The 20,982-nt window shown below is 32.9% G+C and overlaps 1 protein-coding gene and 1 pseudogene across 1 annotated transcript; both read left to right on the forward strand.

Annotated features, from left to right (window-relative positions):
• Window positions 1-3,786: 3,786 nt before the first annotated feature.
• On the forward strand, window positions 3,787-6,184 carry LOC106390862 (pentatricopeptide repeat-containing protein At3g16610-like). Its single transcript, XM_013831405.3, has one exon. It carries the CDS (start codon window positions 3,970-3,972, stop codon window positions 5,935-5,937), a length of 1,968 nt encoding a protein of 655 aa, XP_013686859.1. The 5' UTR covers window positions 3,787-3,969; the 3' UTR covers window positions 5,938-6,184.
• On the forward strand, window positions 5,893-8,456 carry LOC106390872 (annotated as a pseudogene).
• The last annotated feature ends 12,526 nt before the right edge of the window (window positions 8,457-20,982 follow it).

A 20,982-nucleotide genomic window follows, 5' to 3' on the forward strand; every position in this document is an offset into this window, starting at 1 on the left:
CTTATTTTTCTCTAACTATCCTTTCTAAAAGTGAGCACAACAGTAGTAGTGTATTGTTTTTATTTTATTTATCAGTAAATTAAAAATATAAAATATTAACAAATTTAATTTTTTTGGGAATGGAAGCTCTCTCCTCACTCTTCGTGTTTCTCTATTGAGAGACTCATGCAAGAAAAGAAACCTTGCTGTGAATGCTCTTGTGACACATTAAATACCAAATATAAGCCAAAAAGTAGTGAAATGTGATTGAACCATGAAATTCCACAAACCGAATATAACCGGAGAAAACCAAAAAATTGGTTGGAGTAATTGATTTCGCAACGCTTCAAATGGGAAGTCGCGGATGCACCTGAAACTTAGATATCAGTTTTACCAAGTGTAAAATATCTACTGTATTCATTTAAAATCAGATATTAGTGGAATTTTAATACAAAACTCCGCTTTGAAACACAACAATAAATCTCCACTTGAAAATTCCATATGCTAGTTACATAACCATTATTCAATAATAAAATAATTTCATTAAGTTCAGTATTCACACTTATATCCTTTTTATTGGTTAAAAAGGAAAAATTCATAAAAATTTGATCAAGAGCATTTCCTCAAACACAATTGAGACCTTAAATACAAACAAAAGATCTAACATAATGTGACATAAATCATTATCTTCAAACATTCAAATCATCTTACTATAATCTAATCATGATCAAACTAAATATTAGATCATAAAAATCATGAATTACAAATAAATAGACATAAACATAATAAAAATTGATAAAAATATAAGAGATATATGATGAATAAACAATGACTAGAGTAGTGTATGAAGATTAAAATCAATCCAAACACATAAATATTTTGATGTTGAAAGACAAAATTTGGGCAAACATAATATGTTTCCAGTACTTTAGTAAATAAGAAAATAGAAAGTCACATTTATCAATGTGGTGAGCTAAAATTCATCTATCAAATACAAGCTAGAGTTAAGAAGATTAACTACGGATGTAACTTGGTTTTATTAGAGGTTGATAGCGACGAATTCTGTAAAGATAGGTCTCCGTTGTTTTTTTCAGACATTCCACATCTATGAAGAAATCATATGAAACTATCTTGATTAAATTATTATGAGAAGTGTTATCACTTGTTATTTTTAACGATATTGATTATTTTTCATCATAATTTTTGTAAATCGTTACCAGTTGTATGCAGGTAAACCACATATCAAGGTATAAAACGCTAAACCTTCCAAAATACTACATATTTGGAGGGTTGGTATTTGTGTCTTTCACTCATGCATACATTGAAGATGATGTGATTTATGTCGGTTGCGATTCTCTCCTATATGAAACATAATCAAAGGCAAAATAATTTGAAACTAGAGAATAGTACTGGTCATGTTTTATCATGTGCGTTATTCTGTTTGTTAGAACTCTAAATGATTCTCTATTTAACACTTATTATGTTATCTTCTATTGATTCAAATTTTGAAGTTCCAAAAGTTCAATCATGTGAAATAATTTGTTTTTTTATATAAGTGTTGAGAGATGACAATCATGACATTAGTCAAGATTTTATATGCTTAAAAGATTTTCTGGTAACTACCATATCTAATACTTTTTCTTAGTTTTTAACTGAACCATTTAGTTCTTTGAAAAACTATATACTGGAAACATATACATAAGGAATGGATTGAAAGTGAAAAGTCTTAATCTCATTGAGCTCGTAGAGAGATGTTGTATTGAATATTTAAGAATGATTTACAAGAGGGAGAAGTGTGATCCTCCACTATGAATCCACCAAAAAACAACAATTGAGATTTTGGAATGTTAAAGCATTTTCTTCTCCAACTCTAAGAATCTCAAAAAGGCAGTGACTAATTTTGGGTTTTATTCTAGATTTGTAAGTTTCTAAAGTTATGAGTATGATTTTAAAATAACATAAAATGAATGTTTGGTGTATTTTTGTTGACTTAAAATTATTTGTTTTGCTAATTCCAATTTATGTCTCTGAAAACCCAACCAAAAATCCCTCTGCTTCTTTGTAAATGACACTTCATAATCTTTTTTATGTTTCAAAATACTTGACGTTTTCAGAAAACTATGAAAAATATAATGACATATTCTCTATGTGCATTTGTATTATTCTCTTAGTCAACAAACTTAAGTTTCAAAATGGAACAACTCTACTCTACTCTAAGGTGTTTTGCGAAAGATGATAGTCGATTGATGAAAAAAATAGAAAAAAATATTGTACTAGATGCCTTTTTTGTGTGAAAGTTATAAAACCTCATCTTAAAAAAACGAAGGTAGTAACATTTTATTTCATTTGGTGCATCTCAGTTTTGTTTTTCACTGAATCCAACAAAGAAATGATGTCAATTCGATTACAACAACATTGGAAAGTGAGGAGGAGTTTGAATCGAAGCTTTGATGAGGATTGATGAATGAATTCCAGCGAGATTCTGGTGAGAATCGATGAAGATGGCAATGTGTGAAAAGTTTGTTAGCGAATGTATAGCTCTGATACCATATGAGTAAATAATATCATTCTCATTAATTAGTAAAAATGTACAAGTGTGTGTTTATATACATACTTGACTCAAGACTAAACCAATCCTATAAACTGAAATCTATGACTCTATTTACATCTGGTTTACACAATACCAGAATACAAGGACTCAATATACAGACTCGGTATGTACATTAATATATAACATCCGTTGCATAATTAATATTTTACATGTAAGTTATATTTATACAACATTACATTTCATTTACGATGGAAACAACAATTTATCTCCTTCTCTACCATGGAGAATCTGCCTTAGAACTCAACACATTCTCTGCAAAGGATATTGAAAATGTCAACCTTATCACCAAGATACACATATGCGATGTCGTTTGGATCAACGGGGATACTTTCAGGAAGACTCATAAGGAGAAAACCACTGTCAATCGAACCGGAGGATCTGAGCCTACATGGAATCACTCCGTCAAGTTTTCCCTCGATCAAACGTTAGCCCATGAAGGACGTTTAATTCTCATCGTGAAATTCGGAGAAGTCCAAGTCCCAGTTCTTAAGCTTCTCAATTCGGCATCTTTTAACTGTGAAATTATACTCACTTAACAAGCAATGGTAGAAAACTTAATACTGATAGTTATGATAATTCCGGTTCAGGAAGAAGAAGCTCTAATAGCAGCACACCGAAAAGAAATCGAGGATACAATGGAGATTGTTCGCGAGGTAAGTAAACATAACTAAGTGACTATTAGATTGTAGATTATCATGGCTTTGTTAATTTCTTTTACATATCTTGATTAGGAAATATTGAAGCTTCTAGCGGAGGTGGACCAACCAGGAAGCATGATAGAAAACTACGTAACGCAACTGAGCTTTGTCTTGTTCCGGAAAGCAGCGGGGAAGCGAGACTTGCTCGGTTCCAACACCGTCTCAAGGAACAAGAGATGCTGAGCCGTAAGAGAGTTCCTCCCCGGTAGTTGGTTGAAGAAAATAAGCTAAAGAATGACCTTTGTGTGGTGTTGTCAAGTGTGAAAGTTGCTAGGGACACAATGAATGAAAAAGAGAGTGAAATTTTAGTTTCAGTTTCAGTAAACTAAATGGTGATCTCTTCTTGAATCGTGTTTTGTGAATTTATTTATTTTTTATTTTTTAAAATCTATTATAAAATTATACCTTTTGTATTTCTTATTTTTCTCTAACTATCCTTTCAAAAAGTGGCACAACAATAGTAGTGTATTGTTTTTATTTGACAACTTTAGATTCTTGGGATGAAACATTAGTTGAGCACATACGTAAAGCCCAAGTGTAAACCCAAAAGTAGTGAAATGTGATTAAATTCTACAAACCGGATATAACCGGAGGAAACCAAACAATTGGTAGTTGATTTCGCAACGGTTCAATGGCAAGTCGCCGATGCACCTGAACTGAAACTTAAAATCCAATCCTCCGATGTTTCTAAGCCTTCTCGACTCATGTATCCGATCACAGAACCTAATCCTAGGCCAAATCATTCACCAGCACCTTCTCAAACGCTCCCTCACACTGACTTCCTCCACCGTGCTCGTCAAACTAACCCGCCTCTACGCATCATGCAACGAAGTGAAACTTGCACGCCACGCGTTCGACGAAATTCCTCACCCAAGAACCAATCCCATCCCCTGGGACGTGATGATCAGATCCTACGCATCGAACGATTACCCGGAAAAGGCTTTGGATTTGTATTACAATATGCTGAGCTCTGGCGTTAGACCCACGAAGTACACGTACCCTTTTGCCCTGAAGGCGTGTGCTGCTCTGCGAGCGATTGAAGATGGTAAGCTGATACATACCCATGCGAAAGGTAGTGGATTTAGTGATGATTTGTATGTGTGTACTGCCCTGGTCGATTTCTATGCTAAATGTGGAGCACTAGATATAGCAATCCAGGTGCTCGACGAAATGCCAGAGAGAGATGTTGTTGCTTGGAACGCTTTGATTTCTGGGTTTTCTTTGTGTTCCGGTTTAGCTGATGTTATTGCATTGTTTAAGGATATGCGTAGAAGAGATGGGCTGAGCCCTAATTTATCCACCATCGTTGGGATGTTTCCTGCGTTAGGAAGGTCTGGTGGTGCTTTGAGGGAAGGGAAGTCAGTTCATGGGTACTGCATAAGAATGGGGTTTAGTGATGATGTTGTTTTCAAGACGGGAATCTTGGATGTTTATTCGAAAAGCAAGTGCATTGTCTACGCGAGGAGAGTTTTTGATTCGGGCTTTTTAAAGAATGAGGTGACGTGGAGTGCTATGATTGGAGGCTACATAGAAAGTGAGATGATGATGGAAGCTGGGGGATTGTTCTTGCAGATGTTGGATCATGGAGATGTGGCAGTTGTGACGCCGGTGGCCGTTGGGCTTATTCTGATGGGTTGTGCGAGGTTTGGAGATGTGAATGGAGGGAGATGTGTGCATTGTTACGCGGTTAAAGCTGGCTTTATCTCAGACCTAACCGTTGGAAACACCGTAATTTCGTTTTACGCCAAGTATGGAAGCTTATGTGATGCTTTTAGGCAGTTTAGTGAGATTGGCGTGAAAGATATTGTTTCATATAACTCTCTCATCTCTGGCTGTGTGGAGAACTGTCGCACCGAAGAGAGTTTGCGTCTGTTTCATGAAATGAAATGTTCTGGAGTTCGTCCAGATATAACAACGTTGCTTGGTGTCTTGACCGCTTGCTCTCACTTGGCTGCTTTGAGACACGGTTTCAGCTGCCACGGGTATTGCGTTGTTTACGGCTATGCAGTTAATACAACCGTTTGTAACGCATTGATTGATATGTACACAAAGTGCGGTAAACTCGATGTCGCCAAGAGAGTTTTCGACACGATGCATAAGCGGGATACTGTTTCGTGGAACACAATGATGTTTGGCTTTGGAAACCATGGCCTTGGCAACGAAGCTCTTTCTCTGTTCGATAGTATGCGGGACACAGGTGTGAACCCAGACGATGTGACTTTTCTTGCTCTTCTCTCTGCTTGTAGCCATTCAGGACTTGTGGATGAAGGGAGACAAGTGTTCAACTCTCTGACTCGCGGAGATTTTAGCTTCACCCCAAGGATAGACCATTATAATTGCATGGCTGATCTCCTAGCTCGTGCCGGATACTTGGATGAAGCGTATGATCTTGTCAACAAGATGCCGTTTGAGCCAGACGTTAATGTGTTGGGTACACTTCTCTCTGCTTGTATGACGTACAAGAGTGTGGAGCTTGGGGATAAAGTGTCGAAAAAGATGCACAGTCTTGGAGGAACAACAGGAAGCTTTGTTCTTTTATCCAACACCTATTCAGCTGTTGAAAGATGGGAAGAGGCAGAGATTATTAGAACGACTCAGAAGAAAACAGGGCTGCACAAGACCCCGGGTTATAGCTGGGTTGATGTTTAACTGATAGATTGGTTTGAGAATTCGTGGAAGTCAGGCACTGTCGCAATTTAGCTGGAGACATTGTTTCAAGTGATGTTAACAAACACAGACACAGTGAAACATACTAGGATTGTTTTCTGAATCCAAGGCTTTGATATAAACAAGTCTTAAGGATGGTTGAGCAAGAAAGTCCGGATTTAGTATCCGTGGGATCTTGCGTTCTGGTCTCTACGAGTTGATTACTTGAAGAAGAAGGTATTGTTACGTGTTTAACAGACCAGGCCCAAAACGGCCCATTTGAACATCCCGACCAAACGTAGTTAAGTCTAGCGTTATCAGCCGCCGTTCTGTCTGATTCAGCGAGAGGGAGTGGATATATAGCGCTGGAACTGGAAGCTGCTGGGGACTTGTGGTCACCGGAGGAGTATAATTTCGATGATGTACATGTCGGTTCCATACACTTTAGCGAAGAGATTCGTCTCAAGATTTTCAACTACTATACCACCAAGATGTTACCTTTCTCCGACAGGTAAAAAAATCTGCACACTTTGTTCCTCATTTTAAAGGACTTTAAAAGAAGGTTTAACCTTTTTAACGGGTTTTGACACTGTAACATTTATGTTTTCCAGAGTATGAGGCTGGTGTTGAGAGGTTTGGTATTTCGAGACAGGCTAGAAGGGAGAGGTCAGCGCGGATTCTGGGTGAGCCCGTTGTTAGGATAATGGAAAACTTCCATAGGAGGAGAAACTTGAAAGGCTTGCATGATTTTGAACATAGAGTGAACGATCGCTTTGTTTGTTCGGTTCTTGACATGGACGCTGACATAATTGCCAAGATTACGTTTTTCAAGTGGGCTGGTAGATGTGGAAACTTTCAACCTAACCGCTCCACCTACATGGTCTTTCTACATTGCCTTGAAGAAGAGGCTAGGAAGCTTGATCATGATTCTGATGCGACAGAGAGTGTATACATCGCTCTCTTGGGATTACACTTTAAGTTTTGTACGGTTGAGAAAACTTTTGATCTTCTCGAGGAGATTAAGATGAAACAGACCGGTACTTTTTCTACTTTTGCGGAACTGATACATGAATTTCTCAAAGTGGGGAACGTAGAAGAAGCATATGGTTTGTATGAGAACATTCGTAGAGATTGGTTGAGGTGTCCTCATCTCGTCTTCTTACACAAGTTGATTAACATTTTGAGCAAAATAGGTAGAGTTGAGGTGTTATCAAAGGTCTTCCGAGTGTGGCAGTACATTGATGCGTACGATGCTCTGATTAAGACTCATTTGAGTCCAATGCACCTGATTCAGAGGTGATGTATTTGTTTGATCGGATGAAGGCGGACGGTGTTTCCCCTACTAAATACACTTACTCAGTCCTTATAGATGGCTATTGTCAAAGAAATAGAGTGGACAAGGCTCTGTTGCTTCTCGAGGAGATGGACGAGGGAGGTCTCCCACCTTTTCCTCCAGTGTATTGCAGCTTCATAAACACTCTTGGAAAGGCAAGTGAGCTATCTAAGGAAGATAAAGAGAATCTCAGAAATGTGATGATCAAACATTTCGGAAAACATGGAAAGCTCAGGGAAGCTGTTGTTGTGGATCTTCTCAAGGACCAAGGAAGTGGTTTTGATGTCAATGCGCTTGTGTCAGGAATGGTGAAGGCTGGTATGATAAGTGAAGCTAATTTGTTGCTTAGAAAGATGGAAGAAAATGGCTTCATCCTGGATGTAAATTCACATAATATCATCCTCAACGGCTTTGCTAGAGAAGGTGTGCCAAAGCTGGCTATTGATATGTTTGAAGCTATGAAGCAATCTGGGATTAAGCCTGATGGTATCAATTATAATACTCTTCTTGGATGTTTCCTACATTCTGGAATGTTTAAGGAGGCTGCAAGAGTGACGAGAGAGATGAAAGATGAAGGTTTTGCCATCACTGACTCATCAATACTTGAAGCTGATGGCAATGTGGATCAAAATCTGCTGGTGGGTTTGTTGATTTTTCATCTTCTTGAGTTAGCTAGCTTTTATAGTGAAAAGTATATACTGAATGGGTGCTAACGTGTGTGTTTACAGCAATCCAGGTTTCAGGACTCCATCATCACAAACAATATCCTCTCTCTATTGGTCTTAGAGTTCTTATTAAGATTATACCTTTTTGAAATTTTGATCATATCTGAGAGAGTGAATAGCTTTTTTGCTGTTCATTTACATAACCTGTAATGTCCTTGACTTTGGTAATGGCTTCACTAGATGACATGTGAAGCAGGATCGATGAGCATGAGCTAAATGCTGAGATTGGTGTACAAGGCACAGACGATGAACCTGAGACACCCGCTGGTTCCCCCTAAAATGGTGGTTCATGCTCAAGTTATCATCAAACTTGGCAAATTATGCTGTATAATATTTTTTAGTTTTAGTTATGATGATGATTTTTCTGTGTAATAAAGTCTAATTTGTTTAAGTTTTAGTTTTAGTTTTAATCATGCTTAAAAAGAAAATTTTATTTCGTAAAAAACTAGCCTTTTTGATGCTCATTGTTCGGTTATAATAGATGATCTGACATCAGTACGTTCACTCGTAAAATAATGATTTGTTCAGATGACCAAACACACAACATCCTGAAAGTAAGTAGCATTGAGATTAGGGCTGGGCAAAAAAAAAATCCGAATCCGAAGAACCGATCCGGATCCGATCCAGAAAAGTAGTATCAAACTTGAACTGAAATTGACTAAATATCTGAAAGGATTCAAAATTTTGGCACTTAGAAAATCAAAACCGAACCCGATCCGAACCGAAATATTTTGGGTACCCGAATGTATCCGAAATAGATTTATATAACTAAATATATTAACTATTTTTAGATTTAATGTATATTAAAATTATCCAAAATATATAAGATACTTTTAAGTTGTCCAAACTATTTGAAAATATATACAAATAGTCAAAAGTAAATATCTAAAATAGCTAAAGTATACTCAAAACACCAAAAATATTTTAAATATCTATTGATCTTTTATCCAAATATTCAAACCAACTCAATTTATATGTTAAGTTTATGTATTTTGATATATGTTATTCAAATTTATATGTAATATATTATTTTGTTTATAGATTTTGAAAAATTTAGAGTATATAATAAATTTTAAAATTTTAAAAATAATTTAAATGGGTTATCCGATCCCGAACCGAACCCTCAAAGATCCGAACTGAATCCAAATCGAAATTTAGAAATACCTGAATGTGCCTAAAATCTTTAACCCCGAAAATTCAAAACGCCAATAGATCTAAACCGAACCTGAATGGGTACCCGAACGCTCACCCTTAAGATGTTAGAATCTTGTTTTGTGTTAATATTTAAAATTAAGAAATTGTGCTCTTTGTTTCTTGTTTTATGACTAAAAATTGTGCTCTTTGTTCTGTCTCTGGTTTCTCTTGTATACAAATCAATAAAAGTTAGCTTGTTGAATAACATAATTTTTTGGTCTAAGTCGAACAACATAATTGTACACCATTAGATGCTGAATTGCTTCAAATGCAAAAATGTTGAATATATTATATTTATTTTTTTGGTAAAAAAGATGTCAGAAGCTATCCATTTCGAAGCTCTTTTTTATTCAACATCGATTTTGGAACATTCACATACGATGGTTTTGGGTTCCTCGTATGAAGTTACACATTTATTTGATCATCCGATTTGATGTGTGCGTTTTAAAGCTTGCTGGTTCTGCATAAAAAGCTGAAACATTTGTGTTTGGTGATATGGACCTAATTTAATATTTGCCCTTCTGTCGAACACCAATTCAGCTTCACAAGATCCCGGGCTGTAGCTGGGTTGATGTTTAATTGACAGAGTAATCTTGGAAGTCAGGCATTGTTGAAGGAGACATTGTTTCAGGTATTGGATTTGCATATGCTTTAATTAACAGTAATCATCTCTGGCCATGATTCTGAAATATTATTAGACAGAAGATTAGATGGTTCAGTGTCTGTAGTAACAAGAGACACAGCTGTAAGAGAATTCAACAATGATCCAGACATAAGTGGTGAATTCGATGTTGCATGTTTTATCCGCTCTAAGTGAACTAACTAATGCAAGGTTCTTATATCGTAGCAGGTGCAGGTGATGCTGATATCACTTAAAGCTGGAAACCTCGGATTGTATATGCAAACGATAACATGTGATGGTGACCGGGTTTTAGTATCCGTGGGATCTTGTGTTCTGGCCAGTCTTCTTCTCGTGAAGGATCCTTACATCATGAATCTAGGTAATAGCAGAGCTGTGCTAAGTGACCTACAACGGTAATAGGAAGCTGCAAGCTGTTCAGCTCACAGGGAATCACACTGTTCATAACGAAATCGAAGAAGCTAGGCTCTTGAGTGAACATCTTGATGATCCCAAGATCGTTATTGGTAAGGAAAACTTAAAAGTTACTTGTACTCTAGGAGTTGGTTAATTACTTGAAAAAGAATGTATTGTTATCTGATACAGTTTACGTATTAGATCCGGTAAAACAGAGAAATAGATAACAAGGATGATAAACTGATTATGTTTTGATTACTGAAATGATAAAGAAAATACAAGTTTAGAGAGGTTTAACCGGAATCTCTCAATCTCTCCATGAACATGATGATCAAACAACTTGATACTAAAGCCTTACAACCCTACACAGTATTTATACTCTCAAGCTACTCGTTCTTTCCACGCACATACTATGTGAGCTGCAAGCAGAGCACCCCATGTGCACCTCCCACATCACACACACACATTCTTCATGAGCCAACACCCCATGTGCAATTGTCGCTGAGTCAGCATGATCCCTTATTCTTCTAGAGACTGCCCTTTGAAGAACCAACCTTCCCTTGGCCAAAACGAGCGGTGCGAGGCTTCCTATTCAGCTTGGGCCTTCCTCCTCTTGTATTGATAGAGCATCGGTGGATAGTAAGCCTCATACGTATCATTATCATGGTGATTTGAGAGTATCATCATCATAGCTTTTGTCTCATGATTGATTTTTCAAAGGGCTAATACGTTGAAGGAGAAACTGAAGGATGTTGGAATTCTCCGGGTTTGTAACCTTTTGAGCCCACTTAACGTTTCAGTGAAACCATCAATGAGAGTTCACGCAAGATAACGAAGTCAGATCACTTTGTTAAAGTTGCAAGCGATGGTTTGTTCGATTTCTTCAGCAACAAGGAAGGGATCGAGCTTGTGCATGGGCATGGCTTCATTTCTATCTACCCTCCTAGCTAGCTTCATTTCTAGATACCTTCATGGTTTGTTCGATAAAACTGCTGCTTTTTAGTTTGTCTAAGCCTCTGGTTGTTTTTTTTTAGCCTTGGCTTATTACTTGGTTTGTAACTAGACATAATTGGTTTCTGTTAATTGATTTAAGTACTATTGGAATAAATTTTGAACTTAGAGCTTTACTTCTCGCGTGTTTATGAATATTCATATTACATAATGTAAGGTGGGAGTATTTAAACTTCAATATCTGAGAAAAAGAATGTCTCCACCTGAGGGGCTCTTGAACCAAGACCACAATGTTACGAGCCTTGTGCTCTACCAACTGATCTACACAGTCCAGTATTTGGGGATCCCCCTTGACTTCTAAGAAGCTCTCAATGAGTGATTGCCAGCCCTTCATTTCGATTGCGAAAGTGAGCCCTTCATTTCGATTGGGAAAGTGAGCCGATACACTTAATTGACGACATGAACAACGTAATAGTATAGACAATGCTAATGAACAACGTAAAAGGATTACTAATGTATCAATGTCTCTGATAAATTGAAATGTTGGTTTCTTAGGTTTTACCAGTTTGGTATGAAGATCTTGAGCTATATGATATAAACACCAACCTGTTATATTAGTAAGGGTTTTACGACACTATGAAAGAACATAATCAATATGCATTAATAAATAATTTCATTAGATTCACTATTTACCTTTATATCATTTTAATACGAACAACAAGAAATCCGCACTTAAATTTTTTCATATGCTAGTTACATAATCAATATGCATTAATAAATAATTTCATTAAGTTCACTATTCACTGTTATATCATTTTATTGGTTAAAAAACTCATAAAAATTTAATTCAATAGCGTTTCCTCAAACACAGTTGAGATCTTAAAGTATCTATGATCTAGAATTTGAATGATCAAATTAAAAACTAGCATAAAATAGTATAAATGAAAGATCTAAGAAAATGTAACATAAAGGATTATCATCAAACATCAAATCATCCTACTATAACCTAATCATGATCAAACTAAATATTAGATCCTAAACACCATGACTTGCGGAGAAATAGTCATAAACATAATAAAAATAGATACATAAATAAATAAATAAAAGAGAGAGAGATGATGAAGACACAATCACTAGAGTAGAATAAAATATTTAAAACCAATCTAAATGCATCAAGATAATAGTTTAGATCTAAAAAAACAAAAATTGGGCAAAATAATATTATTCCCTTACCTCAATAAAGAAGAAAACATAATTAAATACAAGACTAGAGTTAAGAAGATGGAAGAATGGCAGGGGAAAATAGAAGCACATCTCATCTCTTTTGATGAAAAGTTGTTTGAATAGGTGTTGATGATTTTCTCTACCACTACAAGACATACTCATATCAACCTTGATAGTATATTGAGGAAAAAATACAATGATTTTGGTATGAACTTTAATATATATTTAGCTACATTATACATTAGACGCATCTTTGATAACATACACAAAAAAGAATCTTGATATTTACATATTTGGCGTGGTAAATTTTGTGGTTGATAATTATATATATCATCACGAAAGATTATTTTCACATAATGGATGAAAGTATAAAACCTATCTTGTTTGTCATGTTTATTTGTTACTTAGCAGGGTTTGTCATATCTAGAAAATGACTCTCACGAATACACATGTTGTTAAATGTTTGAATTATCAATGTGGTGATGCACAATTCAACTATTAAATACAATACTAGAGTTTAAAAAAATTTATACGAGTGCGATTTGGCCATATTATAAGTTGATAGAGACAAGTTCTAGAAAGATATGTCCCCATTATCTCTTGGAGACATTTCACCTCTAGAAGAAGTTGTGTCAATTATTGGTTTCCATATGATAGGCTGTTATACATACTTATATATGTGTGAGACTAATTAGAGATAAATGTGTGTTTAATGCTTTGGTTACTAAAATGTAGGTTATAATATTCAAGTTACAAGAGGCCTTGTCATTAGCTTTAAATTCCAATAGTACTGTGTGAGTGACATCGAGCGATTGACAATAGTTGTAGATGCAGAAATTATTAGTGGGCATAGTGGAAGTCTAATAATCATGCAATGCAAAGTGGTTGGTGTGATATTCCAAAGTGTTGATTTTTAAAAAAGTGTGGAGTTCATATTAGGTGAGTCAAAACTGAATATCTTATATAATTATTTTGTTCTTACGTTTTACCTTACTATTGCATTTCTCTTGACTTTTACTTTCTGGTCTTCACAATGCAGTTCGGTCATTCCAATCTATGTTATCATGCATGTTCTGTCGTCTAGCGTTGAAGAGAGTGATCGACACTCTAGATTTGGCTGGTTGAGATTAACATGTAGGTACATGTTATAATGTAGTGTAAGTCATTCGAGAATCCTTGTTGAGAGCATCAAATTGTTATCTCGAGCTCACAAGATTATGGAAACTTCTGACATCTCTCTTGCAATAAACAACATTCCGATAGGAAATGACGACACATGTACTAGAACACCTTGTTTAATCATTCTTCTTATATGTTAACTTGTGAAACCGATCTTTTTGTGCAGTTTTTTATGCAACAAAAAGCGAATCGATTTCAGATACTTGGTTTCTTAATAGAGAGCATATGAAACTCTTTTACATTATTTAGAGACGGAGAAGTGCATGAGTGCAACATCACCTTAAAACTGGTTTGTCATCACTTGTTATCTTTAAAATTGTTGATTTACTTTGTTATCTTCATTGTGTTTTGCAGACATTCCACCTCTATTAAGAAAAACTTTTGTTTAAATTATTATGAAAAGTGCATGAGTGAAATTTCACCTTGAAACATGTATATCATTGCTTGTTATTTTTTTTAACGTTGTTCATTTATTTTGTCATCTCATTTTTTTAATTGTTATTAATTGTATGCACGTAAACCACATATCAATGTGTAAAACACTAAACTCTCCAAGATACAACATATTTGGAGGGTTTGTATATGCATCTTTCACCCATGCATACATTAAAGATGATGTGATTTTTGTCGGTTGCGATTATGTCCTATATAAAACAAAATCAATAACAAAAGAATTAGAGATTGGAGAATAGTTGGTCATGCTTTCTTTGGTATGTTATTCTGTTTGTTAGAGCTCTAAATGATTTTTATTTATTTAAGACTTGTTATGTTATCCTCTATTGATTCAAATTTTGATATTCCAAAAGTTCATCATGTGAGATAAATTTTTTTTTGATATAGATGTTCAGAGATAACAATCATGACATCAATTAAAATTTTACACGCTTGGAAGATTTACTGGTAACTATCCTATCTAATATGTTTTCTTAGTTCTTAACCAAAACATTTAGTTATTTGAGAAACATGTACATAAGGTAAATGAATTGGAAATGAACAGTCTTAATCATCTCATTGAGCTCGTAGAGAGATGTTGTATTGAATATTTGAGGTTCAATTTACAAGCGGTCCTCGACTATGAATCCGCTATAAAACAACAGTTGAAATCTTGGAATGTTATAACATTTTCTTCTCCAAGTCTAAGAATCTCAGAAAGACAGTGACTAGTTTTGGTTTCTATTCTAGATTTGTAAGTTTCTAAAGTTATGAGTATGATTTTAAAATAACATAAAAGGGAAGTTTAGTGTATTTTTTATTGACTTAAATTATCTGTTTTGCTAGATATCCTCTTCATTTTCTCTTAAATGACATTTTAGCATCTTTTTTATGTTTCCATATACTTGATGTTTTTAGAAAACTATGCAAAATATAATGACATATACTCTTTGTACCCTTATATTATTCTTTCTAGTCAACAAACTCAAGTTTCAAAGTAGAATAATTATATTCCATGTGTCTTACGACAATAGTCAATTGATGAAAAAAGATAGGAATATATTGTATTTGATGCCTTAATTTGTGTGAAAATGATAAAACGTCATCTAGAAGAAAACAAAGAGAGGCTAGGGAGTAACATCTTATTTCATTTGGTTTATCTTGGTTTCGTTTTTCACTGAATCCAACCAAGCAAATATTGTCAATTCAATTACAACTATCTTGGTTAGTGATTCGTATGAAAAATTCCTTTCGCTTTCGCAATAAATGTTGTGTTTCGTATATATCAAGAATCTGCTTGTGATTTCTTTGCTTATGTGAAATGAAAATCAAAGGCTTATATTGGTGTTTTCCTATCCATTAGATACACATTTATTGTGATATAATTATTTCGATTATATATCTTCCGCTACATAATTAACATTTTACGTGTAAGTTATATTTATATAATACTACGCGGAATCACGCCGTCCATAGAACCGGAGGATCTGAGCCTACATGGAATCACGCCGTCAAATTTTCCCTCAAACAAAGGTTATCCCGTGAAGGCCGTTTAACCCTCGTCGTGAAATTGGTCTGTGATGGGATCTTCGGCGGGAAAGATCTTGGAGATGTCCAAGTCCCAGTTCTGAGCTTCTCAATTTGTCGCAGACATTTCAACAGTGACGTAGTAATGAAAATCGCATCATGCCAATGTGTATCCGCCATGATTTGGTTAGTAAGTTGTCTGACATTGCTCTAATAATGAAAGTCGATCTCTCTTGAAAACTGCAAGGACTAATATTCATTGATAATGTTTACACGGTAAGAGACATAATGTATCAAATCTCTTTCTATCAAAAGTGAAGCACCAGATGGAATACCAACAAGAGTGGTTGAAATTTAAAGAAAGGTAATGCAGCACAAAGTTCTTCCCAAAGATATTGAATTGCCTAGGCAACCTACACCACAGACTCTAATTCCTGACCTTCTTTTATTAAAGTTTGAAAAGCAAAGCTGACGTGGTGCTATAGAGTTCAGCTAAACTCACCAACTTAATAGAGAAACTTCAAGCATTTCATCCATGAAATAAACCATTGAGTCCATTTTCTTCGTGGTTTCATAGACCATTTAGATTAGGCCTAATGTATATCTTATTGATATCTGAAATTTTCGTTTAATTTTGATTTTAAAAAAAATATTACTAACTAATAATATATTTTAAAAATACAATGATCGTTCTCAGCTGATACATATATTTTACCAATCCTATTTGATATTAGTATATTGTGATCGTATTTAGTTGTTAAGTTCAAAAACTTGAGACTAACAAAGGTTTAAGAAATTTATTATAAAGTACATTTACTAAATGATTTTTTTTTCTTAAAGTAAACACACAGTCTTGAAATGGGAGCTTTGTTAAAGTTTGTGTTTGGTTTTCGAAATCATAATTTAGTGGATATGTTTTTAATCTTTTTATTTTCTTATATAATACAGACAATGAAAATTTAGTGTACAATTAATAATAATACTTTAAAAGGCTTAAAAACCTGCAAATTAATAGAATAATAGTTATTGCATAAAATAATTCGATGATTTAGACAATTATATGTATTGTTTTTAAATTTAAATTATTTTTCTTGGTGAAATTATGAGAAGAGCATCATTTTCAAAAAAAAATTTGGTCGAAGAGAAGAGCATCATTTATACCACTATTTTCTTCTCTTTTTTCACTTTCTCCTTTCCTGATATGACATTCATTTCACGAGTTGTTTTTGTTCCTTTACTCCTGAGTCGGTTGCTTTGTAATCTTAGATCCCAGCCGTCACTTTATCTCGTCTTTATTCACTTATATGGTTGTGACAAAAGGCCAAAACTCAAACCTTATAGTACGAACTTACAATTTGTGCAAGTGCAACATGTGTCTGCGCGGATCTAGTTTCCTCTTCTGAATTATTATATTATTTGCTGGATTTTCACTTTGAACCATTGACGGTGAGTAAAAGAAGTGCGGTGAAGTTAAACCGGAGGGCATTCCTGACGGAGGGGTTAACCATGGACCATGACTAGCGACAGACACACACACTCCTTCACTAATTTACATTTTCTTACTTGACCGGAACTCTTCACTCTTGATTTTTCTTCGTTTGGCTTCTTCGTAATATCTTTGTTACATGTGGGAGAGACATGTACTTTCCGTTTTCCCTCACCAAATAATACGCTTTAAGCGTTGAAGAATGCTCATAATTTACTCACCAATATTCTTTTAAAGTCTTTGTGTTACTTTTTTAAAGGATATGTCAATTTTGTGAGTTATGATGTTATTTATATTTTTTGAGAAATTAACTAAGGATTAGGAAACAAACAATTGACTATTTACTTGTTTGGGAAACATATTAAACACACCATCGCAATCCACACGTACGCATTGGTTTTTAACTTTTGACAGAATTATTGATTAGCTACCTAACAAATTGAAAATTTGTTTACCTTATTGTGTGTCATGTTAAATAAACATATTTCACATATATATTACTGAGACGTCATGGAGATTGGTATGTACTCCTTCACTAAGTTTACCATGCACCGTGACTAGCGACATACACACACACACACATTCCTTCACTGTGTTTACCAAACTTGCCCAACCTTGCTTGACTGGAACTCTTTCAGTCTCAACTTTTCTTCGTTTGGCTTCTCTGTAATATTGCTGTCACACGTGGGGGGAGACATGAACGATCCGTTTTCCCTCACCAAATAAATTATAATATTTAGCCTTGAAGTATCAAGTATGCTTATGCACCAATATTATTTTTAAGTCTTCTTTATGTTATCTTGTTATAAATAAAATATATATGCCAATTTGTGAGAGAGGTGGGAAAAAATCCAAAAATTTTAACCGATTTAACCCAAAAAAATAAATCCAAATTGAACCCGACATAATATCCGAATAAATCTCATTTTACGGTCTTTTAGATTTTGTGTTTTATCCGAACTGAACTCAGAATCAAGTGAATATCCGAGGAAACCCAAAAAATCAGAAACCCAGAAAAAAAATTCATATCAAATCCAAACCCAATCCTGAATAAATACTCAAAACATCTAATATATTAAAACAGAAGTCATGACTTCTTTTCATGTGTGATTTTTTTAGTTTGGACAATTCCTAGAAAATATCATATTTTATATAAGTTCATTATTATATCTTTTAATATCCTTAACTTTTTATTTGAAATACAAATGAATATATTTAAAATGTTCTAACAAAATCTTTTTAAAATCTTTCTTAGAATCTTTTTAAATTTACTTTCAAAAATTAGTTAGTTTTAATTTATATTATCATAAAATATAATTAGAAATTAAAATTGAATATAGTTTTGGTTTATAAACGAAAATTTAAATAAAATGAAATTAATTTCAAAAATACATTTACTAATAATTTTCAAAGATTTTCTTAGAAATAAATATTTATTTCTATTTTAATTTTTTCAAATTTGTTTTCTAATAAAATAAAAATCATGATTTTTTGATGAGTAATATTTTTATTTAGACCATCATTTAAATTTTCTATTAAATTTATATCACTAATGCTAATATATATAATATTTTAACTACTTAATTCATAATATCTTTTATATCTTTTAATTTTTTTAAAAAATTAAAATTCTAACAAATCTCTTGAAAAAGATTATAATAAGATCTTAATTGTCATAAATTGAATATAAATATTTTTAACTAATTTTGTAATTAGTTATGAAATGTTACTAAAAGAATAAAATTATATCTTATTTTATCAATTTTATAATAATATCTATCATTTTAAAATAAAAACGTTATATTGAACAAGATATGATAAAATTATTTTAAATTGATAAGTTAACATATTTTATTTTCATAAATATAAAATATTTATGCTAAATATATAATATGTTGGTAGAATGGATTAATATTAGTAAACTATATAATACATGTATAAAAAAAAATTCTTATCTTAAACTTTTTAATATACAGTAATTTATTATATAAAATTAATAAACATTAAAAAATTACTAAAAAATCAAGCGATTTGAATTACAGATCATGATTATAATAAATTAAATACAAAATTGTTTTCATATATGTTGTTTCATGCATTAAAAATTTAGTTTAGTAATCAAACGCAAATTCAATAGGACAAATATATAATAAGCAACATATATATGTGATGATTTTAATTTACAGCATGAAAACTATAAAATTATTATATTTGGCATAGTTATACAAACATTTAAATATGTGAGTAACGTTAAAAATATATATAATAATTATATAAAACAAATATCTATATATATAAATGTGAAAATTTATATCCGCACGGTTGTGCGGGTAGAAATCTAGTTTAAAGATTACAATAAATATCTATAATATAAATAATTAACTTAAATACTCAATGTAATGTATATTTTTGTTATCTTATTTATTAGGATTTTTATGTTTTGGAAATTGTATTTAAAGTTTTATTATAAACAAGTTTTTTATGACGTTTCAACAATTATTTTATTTTTGAAGTATAGATAATATTTCGTACGTTTATAGAGTTGTTAATTGTTAATTTAACTTATTTATGTTTCTCTACTTTTAACAACCACTTGTTAATCATGTCATGTCAAGCTTTTGTTAGTGCAAATTGTTTAAACTTTCCAAGTTTATGAACTAAATTGTGTAATTTAGAGTCGAAAACATTTGAATAAACCAAAAATGGATTAGAACTGAATCCGAATTTAAAACGGATGCAATCATGTTTTGATGTGTTACTATATTTAAACCGAACCCAGAAAAAGGTTGAACCGAATCAAACTTTAAAAATATTTTAATGTGGATAAATGTCATGATTCTGAAGAACCAAACCCCATTGAACCCGAACCAAACTCGATTGTATATATGTACGTACATGCCTATTGTGAGTTGTGATGTTATTTATATGTCGTGAGAAAATAACTAAAGACTAGGAAACAAACAGTTGACCATTTGCTTCTTTGGGGAAACAGATTAAACATGCCATCGCAATCCACACGTACGCATTGGTTGTAACTTTTGATAAAATCGTTGAATAGCTACCTAACTAGCTGACATTTTATTTGCCTTCTTGTGTGTTTAAATAAACCATCATCTATATATCACTGAGACGTCATGCAATTCGTATGTACTCCCATTTCGTGAATTCTCTCAGTTAATCTTCCCATGCAGTTCGTTTATTTATTTTGGTGAATTATGTATATTTGTAGATAGTTTAATACTAACAGATTTTGATCCGCGCTATTATTTTCGAAACATTCCAAATTTATTTGATATAAATTTGTATTTTAATTGTATCTACACTTAGATATTACAAATGAAAAATTATATTCAATGTTTTGAAATCCGACCTGACCCGCAGTTAAATTGCCAAATTGTAATCTATTTTTGTTTTCAAAAAAAAAAACTGTTATTTAAAAATTCTATAAAACCCGTAACAACTGTTAAAACCCGAGATCTGGTTATCGGTTGAATTGATAGATGACCCAATATGTAATCCGGTTTGATTTATTATTATATTTAGAGTATTGTAATATATATTAATGAACGTTCAGATGAATAGTAAATATTATGAAATTGATATTCCAATTTTAATACAATTTTAGTCCAACTAAAATTCCATCTTGTTAATGGATTAATATTTGAGTGGATGCATACTAAAAATAAAATAGATTTGAGCATCAATAATATGTATACGTCTATTACAAATTAATGATTTAAGTTTGCAAAAAAAAATATAATTGTTTATTTAGTTAGTTTACTTTTGTTATTCACATATTATTAGATACTTTTGATGTTTTGTCTATGGCTTATTTTAAATTTAAAAGTTAATTTCATTATTCGCATTAGAAATGTAAATATTTATTATTTTAATTTTGATATATATTTTATTATATTTAGTTCTTAATTTTTATAATTTATATATATAATTATATTTTTAA

The sequence above is a fragment of the Brassica napus genome, chromosome A1, assembly GCF_020379485.1.
Source record: "Brassica napus cultivar Da-Ae chromosome A1, Da-Ae, whole genome shotgun sequence".
In the NCBI taxonomy this organism is placed as follows: Eukaryota; Viridiplantae; Streptophyta; class Magnoliopsida; order Brassicales; family Brassicaceae; genus Brassica; species Brassica napus.